General features: G+C 35.8%; 1 protein-coding gene across 1 annotated transcript in view; it reads right to left on the bottom strand.

Moving 5' to 3' along the window:
- Positions 1–13,112, bottom strand: part of LOC117023209 (uncharacterized) — a 171,719-nt gene that overhangs the window by 66,925 nt on the left and 91,682 nt on the right. The window contains exons 3-4 of the mRNA XM_033107650.1: positions 4,264–4,356; positions 64–273 (exon numbers count right to left, since the gene is read on the bottom strand). Coding sequence (XP_032963541.1) covers positions 64–273; positions 4,264–4,356 — 303 coding nt within the window. The remainder of the gene's footprint in view (positions 1–63; positions 274–4,263; positions 4,357–13,112) is intronic.

Genomic DNA, 13,112 nt, shown 5'->3' with positions numbered 1-13,112 from the left:
TTTCTTCACACCTGCACATCCTCAACTCTCATAACTCTGTTTTCAAGATAAGTAGTGTTTTACCTTTACAGACACCTGTTTGGCCACTTTTGAATCACGTGTGGGCTGTTCATCTTCCAAAGGTTTACTTGATTCATCCGCTGGCTGAATTTCAAAAGTTTCCTGAGGTTTATATACCATCATTTCTGCTTCTGAGGCTCCCCATTCTAATACATCCTCTTGTTCAATCTGTAAAATATTTGACGTAGCTTCAGGGAGTTCCTCAAACACATTCTGTTGGAAAATGTAAATGTACAAGAATGCTTTTTATTATTTGTCCTTCCAAAGTTTTAAGTCATACAATGTTTTTTCTCTGACAACAAAATAATTATGAAAATTCATGACTGAAGTTAAACAGAGGTAGTAAGTTTCTTTTGAAGATTTACAAAGAGAAACTCAAATTGACTTAAGAAAAATATGAAGACTGGCAAATCATTTTCTTCAGCCCTTGTCCTAGAAAATACAGCTGCCCCACAGTTATTATGCACCAACTCTAAGGAAATAACAAGACTCCAATCGGACCCTGACTCCACCCCACACTCACACAGAGACATCTCACCTCTCCTCAATGTTAGGTTCCTACGTCCTGAAAAGTGGGATTCCTGCCAGATGCTCTTCCAGAAGCCTGACTTAAGGACCACAGAGAACAGCTGACCCAGAGGCCTCAGGAAGACCATCCAGACACCCTAACTCCCTCCCAAGATCAAATGAAAAATTCTCACAAGATGTCATTCCTACACCTGTTTTATGTTCCTTAAAAATGTCTCACTGACTTAATCTGTCTCACTAAACCTTAAGAAAAGCATCTTTGCAGCCATATTTAGGTATTACCCAATTGTAAACCAAGATTATTTGGGATTATGGAGCACTGGTAATTAAAACTTTACCGCCTCAGGTTAGCAGATGATAAAACCAGCCTGATTTCCATAAAAATCTGAATTCCATAGAACGGTTTGAAAATGCAATTGCATCCCTTAGTTCTTTGATACACTCATTTGTTAATAAGTAAAATAAAAGGCAAAGATGGCATACAGTATCAAATGCTATAAAAGTTTCTTTATATGCAAGAAGGGATGGCTGAACCATGAAATTTAAGTTTGTAAAACAAAATGGGAATCTGGAGTTCATGTTTTTATAAAGCAACTGGATGGTGTTGTGGAAAGAGTAAGATCTTTGTAACCAGATGGGAATTAATTCAAAACCTGGATCTGTCAATTAACAGATGTGCATACTTGGTCAAGTTACTTAACCCCCTTTAACCTCATTTTCTCCCTTGGTCAATAGGGGCTATAATAAAATCCTTTTACTAAATGGCAGAATAGACACGTGTGTCTATTCTAATATGTGTTATGGTCCGTATACTCTCTACCTATGACAAACTCATTCGTTTTCTGTTCCATAGCTCTTGACGCTGTTCCTCACTCCCTTTCTTTTGAATTTCTCTGCTCCTGGCTTCCTCAACAAACTGTTTCAGGGATCTGGTTTGGGAGACTGAATAGATGAAGGTACCACACTGCAAAATAGAAAATGGAGGAAGGAAAGCATGAAGAGAGGACAATGATAGTCCTCCAGCTGCAACTGATCTTGAAGACTCTGCCAGCCTCATCTCCTCCACAAAGCCTCTCCTGAGCCTAGCATTACTCGGTGCCCTGCCTCTCTTCTAGCATGTATCATACTATGTTACAATTGTCTAAGGAATCATTATCATAATCATAATCGTCAACATATGCTACGTGAGCATTATCTCATTGAATTTTAATCTTCACCACAACTGCATAAAGTAGGACCTGTTTGTAATCTCATTTTATGGATGAAGAAATTGAAGCTTAGAGAAGTTAAGGAACCTGCCCCAGGTCACACTCAGAGTAAGTAGCAGAGTTGTGTTTGAATCAGGACAACCTGATTCCAAATTGTACTCTTACCCAATTGACTTCTTCCACCCAATAGAGTAGTGGTTCTCAGAGTGTGGTCCACAGACTTCTGACAGTCTAAAAGACCCTTCCAGGGGATCCTGCAATGTCAAAACTATTTTCATAATAATATGAAGGCTTATTTGCCTTTTAACTGTGTTGACATTTGCACTGATGATGGAAAAGCAGTGGTAGGCAAAACAGTGAATCAATACTTTTCAAATGATAAATACGTGAGATTACAAAATCATGCAGGGGTTAAAGATCCATTCAAAGAACAACGTGGATCAATGGATTTTAATGTAATGATATAAGTTCATTTATCTGGTTTCAGAATCCCCACTGCAACTAATATTTAAGAAACTACCACTTGTGGAGTTTTAGTATATTAACAAAGAGGAGTATCTATAACTATATAAAAAGTTTAATAAAATGTGATTCCCTTTCTAATCTCTATGAGACCAGACTTACTTGATACATTTCAACCAAAAGAACATATACAACAGATTGAATGCCAAAGCAGATATGAGAAACTAACCCTTTATTAAATCAGATTTAAAGAGATTTGCAAAAAACGTAAGGCAAGCCTGTCTTTCTCACTAAATTGTTTTGTTTTAGATACTATTTTTTCCTAAAAATATGTTTTATATTAATATGTAATTGGCTTATTCATATTTTAAATGAATAAATATTTTATGTTGTTCTGTTTTAATTTTGAATATGATAAACATTGCTTGATATAATCCACATCAACTAAAACTCCTTTGTGTCTATAAAATATGTTTTAAGAGTTTAAAGGCCAAAATGTTTGAGTACTTTAATTAAAAACTTTAAAGTCTGAGAACTCCTTTTAAAAAATTGTATCTGACCTATCTTTTTTTATCTCAAGCACTAAGCACATTGAAGACCCTCTGTTATTATTTGTGAATAAGTGAATGAATAAATAAATGAAATTATATCAATGTTTTACCTACTATGTAGTCTCTATTTAAAATATACATTAAACAGTATTGTACTTTGTCTCTTTATATATTGGTCTCCTCCCTACGAGTTCCTCAAGGGCAAGTACTGTCTTTTCCATCATTGTATCAGCCATGATGAAAACAATGCCTGCCACACTATAGGAAAAGGAATGGATGAATACATTCCTTGATTTTTTTATAAGTATGTGAGGAAATCATTCTCCATAATGATTCAAAAACTATGATATTTAAAATGGTGGATACTTAACAAGAAAAGATATCCCACTAAAAATGCTCTTTTTCAAAAAAAGAAAAAAGAAAAGAAAATACATTGCATCAAACTACTAAGAGAATTCAGACCTGTGGAATCGAGTTGTTCCCAACTGAAGCTGCCATGTGCTGAGGGTAAGGTGCCAGGCACCACTTAGAAAGAGCAGGCCCTCTTGGGATGAGAGTATGTTAGCCAGTGCTGCCCCAACAAATCTTACCCCAGGAAGCTTCTAGAAGTCCAAGGGACAGGTACGATGGACAGAAAGAGTTCTGTCTGGTCTCAACACAGAAGCATCTAAACATCTAGTCATTCAACCATTTATGGTAACTCTAACATTACCGGATCCATGGCATTTGTGAAAAGAAAAGATTCCATACACTTTCTAAGCATGATATATTATCCTAAAAATGAAGTTTGATCGAAATTTTTATGTACATGGAATCATATTTTCAGGAACTAAAGGAGATCGCTATTTAATGATACCATTTTACAAATCCTTTGTAAAAGAACTGATCATCATGCCGTCATTTGTTTTACATAAATGTGGATTTCTATACACAGAGAGACACACTTCCCATTCACAAGAAATATGTTCCAGATTGCTTTGAATCCCATAGTATTTTGCCAGTGATGGATGAAAATGAAGCCTTATTTCTGAACCAAATTTCTGTCACCAACTGTCCATATTCCTCTATAAAATTATCCTCTTGTCAATGCTTTTCATAATTCTTCTAGCTAAATAAAGAATAATGGGATGCTTTCTTAGAAGCTAATAACTTTTAATTCCCCAACATTCTAGATCTGAATGTCTGTAGACCAGAAGGACTGTTAAAATCTTTCCCTTCTACAAAGAGTCTGGGGCCTTAGCTCAGAAATTCTACAATAGGCAGCAACCGTGAGCCAAAATAGTCATGACCTCTGAAGCAGTACTGCATTAGATGTGCTTACAGTTAAACATACCTCTAAAATAAATCAGAGGAGATTTAAATAAAATAAAAAACTCTCTAGATAAACATTCAAGCAACAGGAGGCAGACTATTACTTCAATATAGGTAAGGAGGATTTTTATTAAAGACTTTACCATTTGAGGTTCCTCAATACTCATCTGTAATCCTTGCTCTGTTTGCATTTGAGATGTTTTCTGCCAGTACATTTTTCCCATTAAAGAAATATCCTTGAAAAAGAAAAAAGAAACAATTAAAATAATGACAATTTTAAAAATCATCGAGGTATATTATCCAATGCAGCAAAATGCCAGTCAGTATAATGCAATAAATGAGGACTATTTAAAAGACGAATATAAGCAAGTCAATATTATGTATGGAATGAAAAATACAAAACAAAAGATACAATAAGATTATTTTTTCTATTTTTCCAATTTGATGGCTTTCTAAATTATTGATCTCTATAGATATATCATCAGATTTATAAGACAATTGGGTAACATTAAATCAGATACTATAAAACACTGCTATTAAATGGCTGCACAAGAAAGATAAAATCAAAACTAAAATTTAATCTAACCAGGAGCAAGAAAGAATATGAATGTATTTAAAATGTTAATAGGTATAACTTTTAGTGTCATTTTTATCATTACTAATGCTAATTTCTATTATATAGAAATCAGTGGTAAGAAGACAGCATACCACCATGTCTAACAATAAATATGAACAAAGAGATCCAGCTTCTGTCCAGACTGTAAAGTCACAGTCCAGGCATCAACTGGCAAGTTATTTGGCTTCCCTTCACCTCAGGTTAATCATCCTTAAAATGGGTATTTGACAACATGACTTTTTAAGGCCCCTTTCTCCTCTTTTAATAATGTCAATAGCAAGATAGGAGCATTCATTGTGCTTTTAAATTCTACTTTTCTATCTTTTCTTTGCTTCACTAAAAAAAAAAATATCCAACTGAGGTTACTGGCTTCTACTCTACCCTCTTGTCATAAATAACTATAAAACTGAACAAAACATTAGAAAAACTCTTTTAGAATTAGACAACAGGCAATGCAAGACTATGATGACTAAGGAAATTGATACAAAAAAAGGTTAAGACCGCAGATTTCTGCCTTATGCAGTTTCCAGACCACAACACAACGAAGGGGAAACCATACAGGGACCAGGTGTCTTACTCAGTAGAAGAGACAGAAATTAGAGGAAGGAGAAGACAAAGAGGGTAGAATATGTTAGGCACAGCATGGAGAGAAGGGAGCTGCACAGAGAAAGAGCTCCAGAAATAGCTGCAGAAGCCCTCAAAGGGTGCTTGAGTCTTTAGGTGAATACTAATCTACTCGTGCAGTGGTGAAACACATGAAGCCAGACAAAGAAAAATTTTCAGGGAAAAAAATAAAACAATTACCAAAGAGCTGTAAGCCACAATTCCCAGAGCTCACATAAAGCTGGGAATCAATAGTTCTCTCACTAGACATGCTCAATACATGGTATATTCATCATAACCCTCAGAAGGACCATACATTAGTAGTAGTGCTAAATTAACCCTAGAATAAGGCTTCTCTGGACTTTAACAACATTTTAAATAATCAAGGTGATCTTCAAGTACCTTAACTGCCCCTCAGAATAAACTTTTAACATTTTTAAATGAAGACAGCAAAATCCAGTACTCTACAATATAAAATGCACAAGGTTCATCACCCAATCAAAAGTTAGCAATCATAAAGAAGCATGAATATGTGATCTATGAACAGGAAAAAAATCAGTAGAAAAGGACCCAGATATGACAGAGACATTGAAATTAGCGATAAGGATCTTTAACCTTCTAATATAAATATTATAAATGTTCAAAGAGATAAACATAATGAGGAGGAAATGTAAGTTATAAAACCAGAACCAAATGGAACATCTAGATAAAACATACATTATCTGAAATAAAAATTTGACTGAGTGGCATTAATAGCAAAGACATTGAAAAAGTAAGCAAATATTAGTTAATTGAAGACACAGCAACAGAAACCATACAAAATGAAATACAGAGAGATATAAAGACTGAAACAAAATGAATGAATTCTCAATCTAACATGTATTTAATTAGAGTCCCAGAAGTGGGGGTGTAGAGTGAGGAGAAAATATTTATACAAAAAAAAAAAATGGCCAAAATTTTCTAAATTTCTTGACAACTATAACCTCCCCATGCAAGAACTTCTATGAACTCCAAGTAGAAACACACAAAGAACATTGTGCCAAGCAATGCTTATAATCAAAATGGTGAAAAACACTAATAAAGAAAAAATCTTATAACCATCCAGAGAAACATTAAGTACAAATAAACAAAGAATTACCAACAACTGATTACCACAAATTAATACTGCAGGCTTGTCAGAACTATGCAAGCCAAAAGACAAGGAAGCAACATATTTTAGAGTCTCTGCACTGAAAGAAAACAACTGTCCACATAGAATTCTATATCCAGCAAAAATATCTTTCAAAACCAAAGGTGAAATAGCTTTTCAGCAAACACAAGGTGAAAAAATTCATCACCATCAAACCTGCATTACAAGAAATATTAAAGGAAATTCTTCCAGCAGAAGGAAAATGTTATCAGATTAAGACTTGAATGCTCACAATGGAAATAAGTGGTAGAATGATAAAAATGTGGGTAAATAAAAAGACATTTTTCCAACCAGATTTCAGGTCAAGATAGCAGAGTAGGTAAACCCCATGCTCACCTACTCTCAGGATCACATCAAATATAACTACACCACAGAACAACCATTATTGAGGATCACCTATATTCTAGCTGAACCAGAGCCCTGCAACTACAGACATACAGACAGAAGAAGCCACCTCAAGACTGGCAGGAGGGGTAGGGTTGTAAAATGAGGTGGTCACCTGCATGTGACCATTAAAAATAAGGAGGGATATCTCAGCTGCAGAGGTTCATCCCCCACTCCCAGAGGTGTGAGGGATCCCAGGCCCTCCCCAACCCAGGGTTTCAGTGTCAGAGCGAGAAGTCCCCATAATTTCTGGCTATGAAAACCAGTGGAAATTGTTGCTGAGTGAGACAGTGGGTGGCTGCACTCCCAGGCACTCCTCTTAAAGGGACAATATATGAACTTACTCATTGACAGAATCACTAGCTCTGAGCTCCAGCACTGGAGCAGCAGCTCAAAAGGTGCCAGGGACATATGGGGAGGAACTGAATTGTCTGGCATCAGCGTGAGAACTGGAGGGGCAGCTTCCTCCCAGACTGAGGAGCTGACATAAGCCATTGTCTCTTTGTTGAGCCCTCCCCCCCCCCACGTGCAGATTCAGGCAGACATCCTACCTGAGTCTCCACCAAACTGGCTATCACCTTTCCTCTGCCTTGCCCTAGTGATTCCTTAAGACCACAGCCCACCCAACCTTCAGGCACACCCAAACCCAATTCCAGTGGCTTTTCTGTATAAACAGCCTGCCTTGGCTCATGCTGCAGACATTCCTAAAATCTCAAAGGTTCACAAAACCCAACAAGCAGCATCTGGCTTTGGCATGTCCCGTACATCTGGCTGAGCCACCCTAAGCCTGACACTAGTGACAGCTGGCCTTTATGTATGTGGAATCATACATAAAGGTTGGTTCACAGCTTGGTCTCTCAAGGCACCTCCAAGCACTGCAAGGGTGGCAGCCATCTCTGAATTGCTTTGTGGCTTATGCGAGGTGGCCCCGGGCAGAGCACAGGCTGTAGATGAACTAGTCCTGCAGCAGTTCCACTCCCAAGTGGCCCCGAGACTGTCAGACCAGTGGCCAGCTTCGGACTGGGCAATAGTATCACTTGGCTACCTCCAAGGATGACATACCCGAAAGGCGCACTGGGCAGACCACAGCACTGCTAAAGTGAACCCTGCTTTATAGGTTCAGGCCCTGCCCAACAGCTCTTCCACTGTAGTCATGGCCAGTCCTCACAACCAATCAGCCTGAGGGTCAATCCCTCCCATATGTGCAAACAGCAATCAAGTCTCAACTAGAACTATGCCACTGAGCCCCACAGAATACCTACTACCTAAGGCCACTCTACGAAGACCATGAGACATAGCAGCCTTACCTAATACATAGAAACAAACACAGGGAGGCAGCCAAATGAGGAGACAAAGAAACATTTCCCAAATGAAAGAACAGAAAAAAGCTCCAGAAAAAAAACTAAACAAAATGGATACAAGCAATCTACCAGACAGAGTTCCAAACACTGGTTATAAGGATGCTCACTGATCTCGGGGAGAAATTCAACAAAGCGATAGGAAACATAAAAATAGAGATAGAAAACATGAAAAAGAACCAGCCAGAAATAAAGACTGCAATAACTGAAATGAAGAATACATTAGAGGTAATCCACAGTACATTAGCTGAAGCAAAAGATTGAATCAGTGATTTAGAAGATAACGTAGCAGAAAACATCCATACAGAACAACAAAAAGATAAAAGAATCCAAAAAATAAAGACAGTTTAAGGGGCCTCTGGGACAATATCAAGCATACCAACATTTGCATCATAGGGGTACCAGAAGGAGAAGAGACAGCAAGGAACTGAAAACCTATTTAAAGAAATAATGATGGAAAACTTCCCTAACCTGGCAAAGGAAATAGACATACAAGCCCAGGAAGTGCAGAGTTCCAAACAAGAGGAACCCAAAGAGGCCCACACCAAGACACATCATAATTAAAATGCTAAAGGTTAAAGACAAATAGAGAATCTTAAAAGCAGCAAGAGAAAAGCAGTTAATTACCTACAAGGGAGCTCCCCTAAGACTATCAGCTGATTTCTCAACAGAAACTTTGGAGGCCAGAAGGGATTGGCTCGAAATATTCAAAGTGATGAAAAGTACCTACAACCAAAATTACTCTACCCAGCAAGGTTATCATTTAGAATCAAAGGATAGATAAAGAGCTTCCCATATAAGAAAAAGCTAAAGGAGTTCATCACCACCAAATTAATATTACAAGGGATATTAGAGAGAATTCTTAAGACAAAAATAAATAAAAATATATGAATAATAAAATGACAATAACTACATATCTATCAACAATTATTTTCAATGTAAATGGGTTAAATTCTCCAATCAAAAGATAGGATGGCTGAATGGATAAGAAAACAAGGCCCTTCCATATGCTGCCTACAAGAGACTCACTTCAGATCAAAAGATATACAGAGACTGAAAGTAAAGGGATGGGGAAAAGATATTTCATGAAAATGGAAAAAAAAAAAAAAAAAAAAGTTGGGGTAGCAATACTTACACCAGACAAAATAGACTTTAAAACAAAGGCTATAACAAGCGACAAAGAAGGACCCTGTAATCCCACTTCTGGGTGATTATCTGAAGAAACTCAAAACACAACTTCCAGGGCAAATGTGCATCCATATGTTCATTGCAGCATTGTTTACAATGGCCAAGATGTGGAGGCAGCCTGGGTGTCTGTTGATGGAAGAATGGATAAAGAGGAGGTGGTACATGTATACAATGGAATATTGCTCAGCCATGGAAGGGAATGGGTTCTTGCCATCTGCGGTGTCATGGATGGACCGGAGGGGTATTGTGCTGAGTAGAGTATGTCAGAGAAAGACAGATGCAATGTGATCTCACTTATATGTGGACTCTAAAGAACAAAACAAACAAACAAAACAGAAACAAACTCATAGATAAAGAGAACATTTTGATGGTTGCCAAACAGGAGGGGGTTTAGAAATGGGTGAAAAAGGGAAAGGTTAAGAAGTACAAATTGGTTGTTACAAAGCTGTTACAGGGATATAGGATATAGCATAAGGAATATAGTCAATAATATTGTAGTAACCATGTATGGTGTCAGAAGGGTACTAAAATTATTGGGGTAATAAATCAGAGGGGGTTTGGGGATCAGAGTGAAAAAGGTGAAGACATTAAGAAGTACAAATTGGTAGTTACGAAATAGTCACAGGGATGTAAAGTAAAGCATAGGGAATATAGTCAATGTTATGGTAATAATGGTGTATAGTGACAGGTGGGTACTAAACTAGTCAGGAGGATCACTTCTTAAATTATATAAATGTGTAACTATTATGCTGTACCCCTGAAATTAATATAAAATAATATCGAACGTCAACTGTAATTGAACAATTAAACAAGGGGAGAAAAGCTGAAGGGGAATAAGATGTTCAAATTTTCAGGTATAAAACAAATAAGTCATGGGGATTTAATGTACAGCATAGAGAATATAGTCAATAATATTGTGATAGCATAGTACAGTGTTAGATGGTTGCTGGACTTATGGTGATTACTTCTTTAGATATATAAATGTTGAATAACTATGATGTACACCTGAAACTAATATAATATTGTATGTTAGCTATATTTTAATAAAAATCTTTTTAAAAAGACATTTTTCCTTTAAGGGTTTCTTTAAAATAGACTGTTTAAATTAAAAATAATAATGTATTGTGAGATTTATAACATATATAGGTGTAAAGTATGCATTAATGATAGCACAATGATGTAAGAAGGGAAAAAGAATTATACTGCCATAAGGTTCTTATATTATTTGTGAGATGGTATATTATTTACTGCAATAAGTTAAATATGTATATCGTAAACCCCATAGCAGCCACTAAAACAATAAAACAAAAAGGCATATAAGGTAACCATATGGAATTATATAAAATGCTAAAATAAAAAATAATCAAAAGAAGGCAGGTAAAGAGGAGATAAAGGAACAAAAAACAAATAGAAACCAAATAATAAGATGACAAATCTAAACCCAACCATATCAATAACTACATGTAAATGGTTCTAAACATACCAATTAAAAGACAAATTGTCATACCACAGAAAAAAACAAGATACTACTACATGATTGTTATAGAAAACCTACTTTAAGTATAAAGACATAAATAGTTTAAAGTAAAAGCTGAAGGAGATATAACATGCAAACACTAATCATAAGAAAACTGGAGTGGCTACCATAATATCAGACAAGGTAGACCTTAAAACAAAAAATATTAGCAGGAGAAAGAGGATTAATTCATTATAATAAGGTTCAAGTTCTTCAGAAGATATAAAAGTATGCACTAATGACAAAACTTCAAAGGGCATATAACAAAAGCTAATAATATTTCTGAAAACAAAAATAAAAAATTTCACTACTATAGTTGAAAATTTCAAACCAAGACTACATCTGATTCCAGGGACTTTGCTTTTGATAAATATACCAGCTAGACACTAATGTGAAATGGGAAAGCCTGTCAAAATATTCTTTACAACCTTTTAGTTTTAAAAATACATCATTAAAATATGAAAAGATGATGATAATAAACACCAAATTCAGAATATTGTTCACATCTGATGAGGGAGGGAGTTATTGGAAAGAGGTACAAATGGGGTCTCTATGTACAATTTTCTATTTATTTAAACAATACGAAGTAAATGACAAAATAATGAATTTTCAAAAATTTTAGTGATGAGTACTTATTCTACAATTGAAATATTTCAGAAGAAAAGTACTTTATAAAGAAATTTCTCAACACAGTTTATGTGGGTAACATAACAATGTCAATGATGAATAAAAATATCTTAATATAGAAACTTATAGTTTACGTAACTTGTGAACATAAATGCAAAAATCACAATGAAAATATTTGCAAATGAAATTAATCAGCATATTTAGAAAAAATACATCTTGATCAAGGAAATCTTTCCTAAAACTGCATGGATAATTCATTGCTAGTTTATGAGAGTAACATATAACATGGAAATTCATATGATCATTTCAATAACTGCTAAAGAAAATCAATAAAACTCAACACGTATTTCTGAGTAAAAAGGAACTAGAAATAGAAGAAAATTTAACCCCACAAGAAATATTTGCAGACTCCTGTACCAAATACTGTATTTCATCATAAAACATCAGACAGATTGACCCAAGTCAACAAGGAAACAAAATAAGCGACAAAACTAACATAAAAGAGAACACCAAAATATCATTATTAATTGCTTATGTGATCATATATTTGGTGGAAAAAAGAAAATCAACTGAAAAACTATCAGACCAAAACAGAGGTACAAACATATCTAATAAATTCAACAAATAGAATTTCACCCCAGCAATGATCAGTTAAGATCCCATTCTTAAAATAAAAATGAGCTACATTAATATAAGCAACAAAATGAATGAATCTCAAAAACACGTTAAGCAGAATGGCCAGGTTAAAATGGCAGCAGAATAGCCAAAAATGTCCTCTCCTAACCACCGAATAAATATACAGGCAAAAATATATGAAAACTTAAAAGTATTTGTCTAGTAAATCCAATGCCTGGGTTTCTTCAAGGATACTTCCTACTAATTGCTGTTTTTCCGTGTATGGACCGTATTTTCTTGTTTACTTTCATATCTCATAATTTATTGTTGAAAGTCTTATAGCAAACCAGGAAGCACTTATTCAATAAATACTAATGAATTTCAGTAGGAACAGTGAGCTTTTTAGTGTTTTAACTTGCCCTGTTCCCATACTCTGGCATCCAGCTAAGCAGTATCCATGAAAACTAAAGATAAGAATAAAATAAACATTTTGGTGATTTTCAGCCCTGTGAAGGTGTAGGCTGATGGGGGATGGTCTCATCTTATTGCTAGTGATACTATCGGCTAGAAATACCTGTGGGCACTTACTGGGGCTGACATTATTTGTGGTGAGACCTCATAGGCATTTCCCTGACTGGAGCCAATGTTGTGGCTGCAAGATGTGCCTCAGCAACAATCATTAAAAAACTTTGGAAAAAACAAGGTTTATTACTCACAAGTCTGGATGATACATGGCATGCCCTGGGCCACACAACAAGGTCATGGGGAGACAGAGAGAGAGAGAGCAAGAGAGCGAGAGAGCGAGAGCGAGAGAGAGAGAGAGAGAGAGAGAGAGAGAGAGGGAACCTGAGGTTCTGTCTTCATTGCGGTTTATTGAGTGTGGGTGTCCAGGGTTC

This window comes from Rhinolophus ferrumequinum, chromosome 6 (assembly GCF_004115265.2).
Source record: "Rhinolophus ferrumequinum isolate MPI-CBG mRhiFer1 chromosome 6, mRhiFer1_v1.p, whole genome shotgun sequence".
NCBI lineage: Eukaryota > Metazoa > Chordata > Mammalia > Chiroptera > Rhinolophidae > Rhinolophus > Rhinolophus ferrumequinum.
This window is presented reverse-complemented; position numbering and strand designations above follow the sequence as displayed.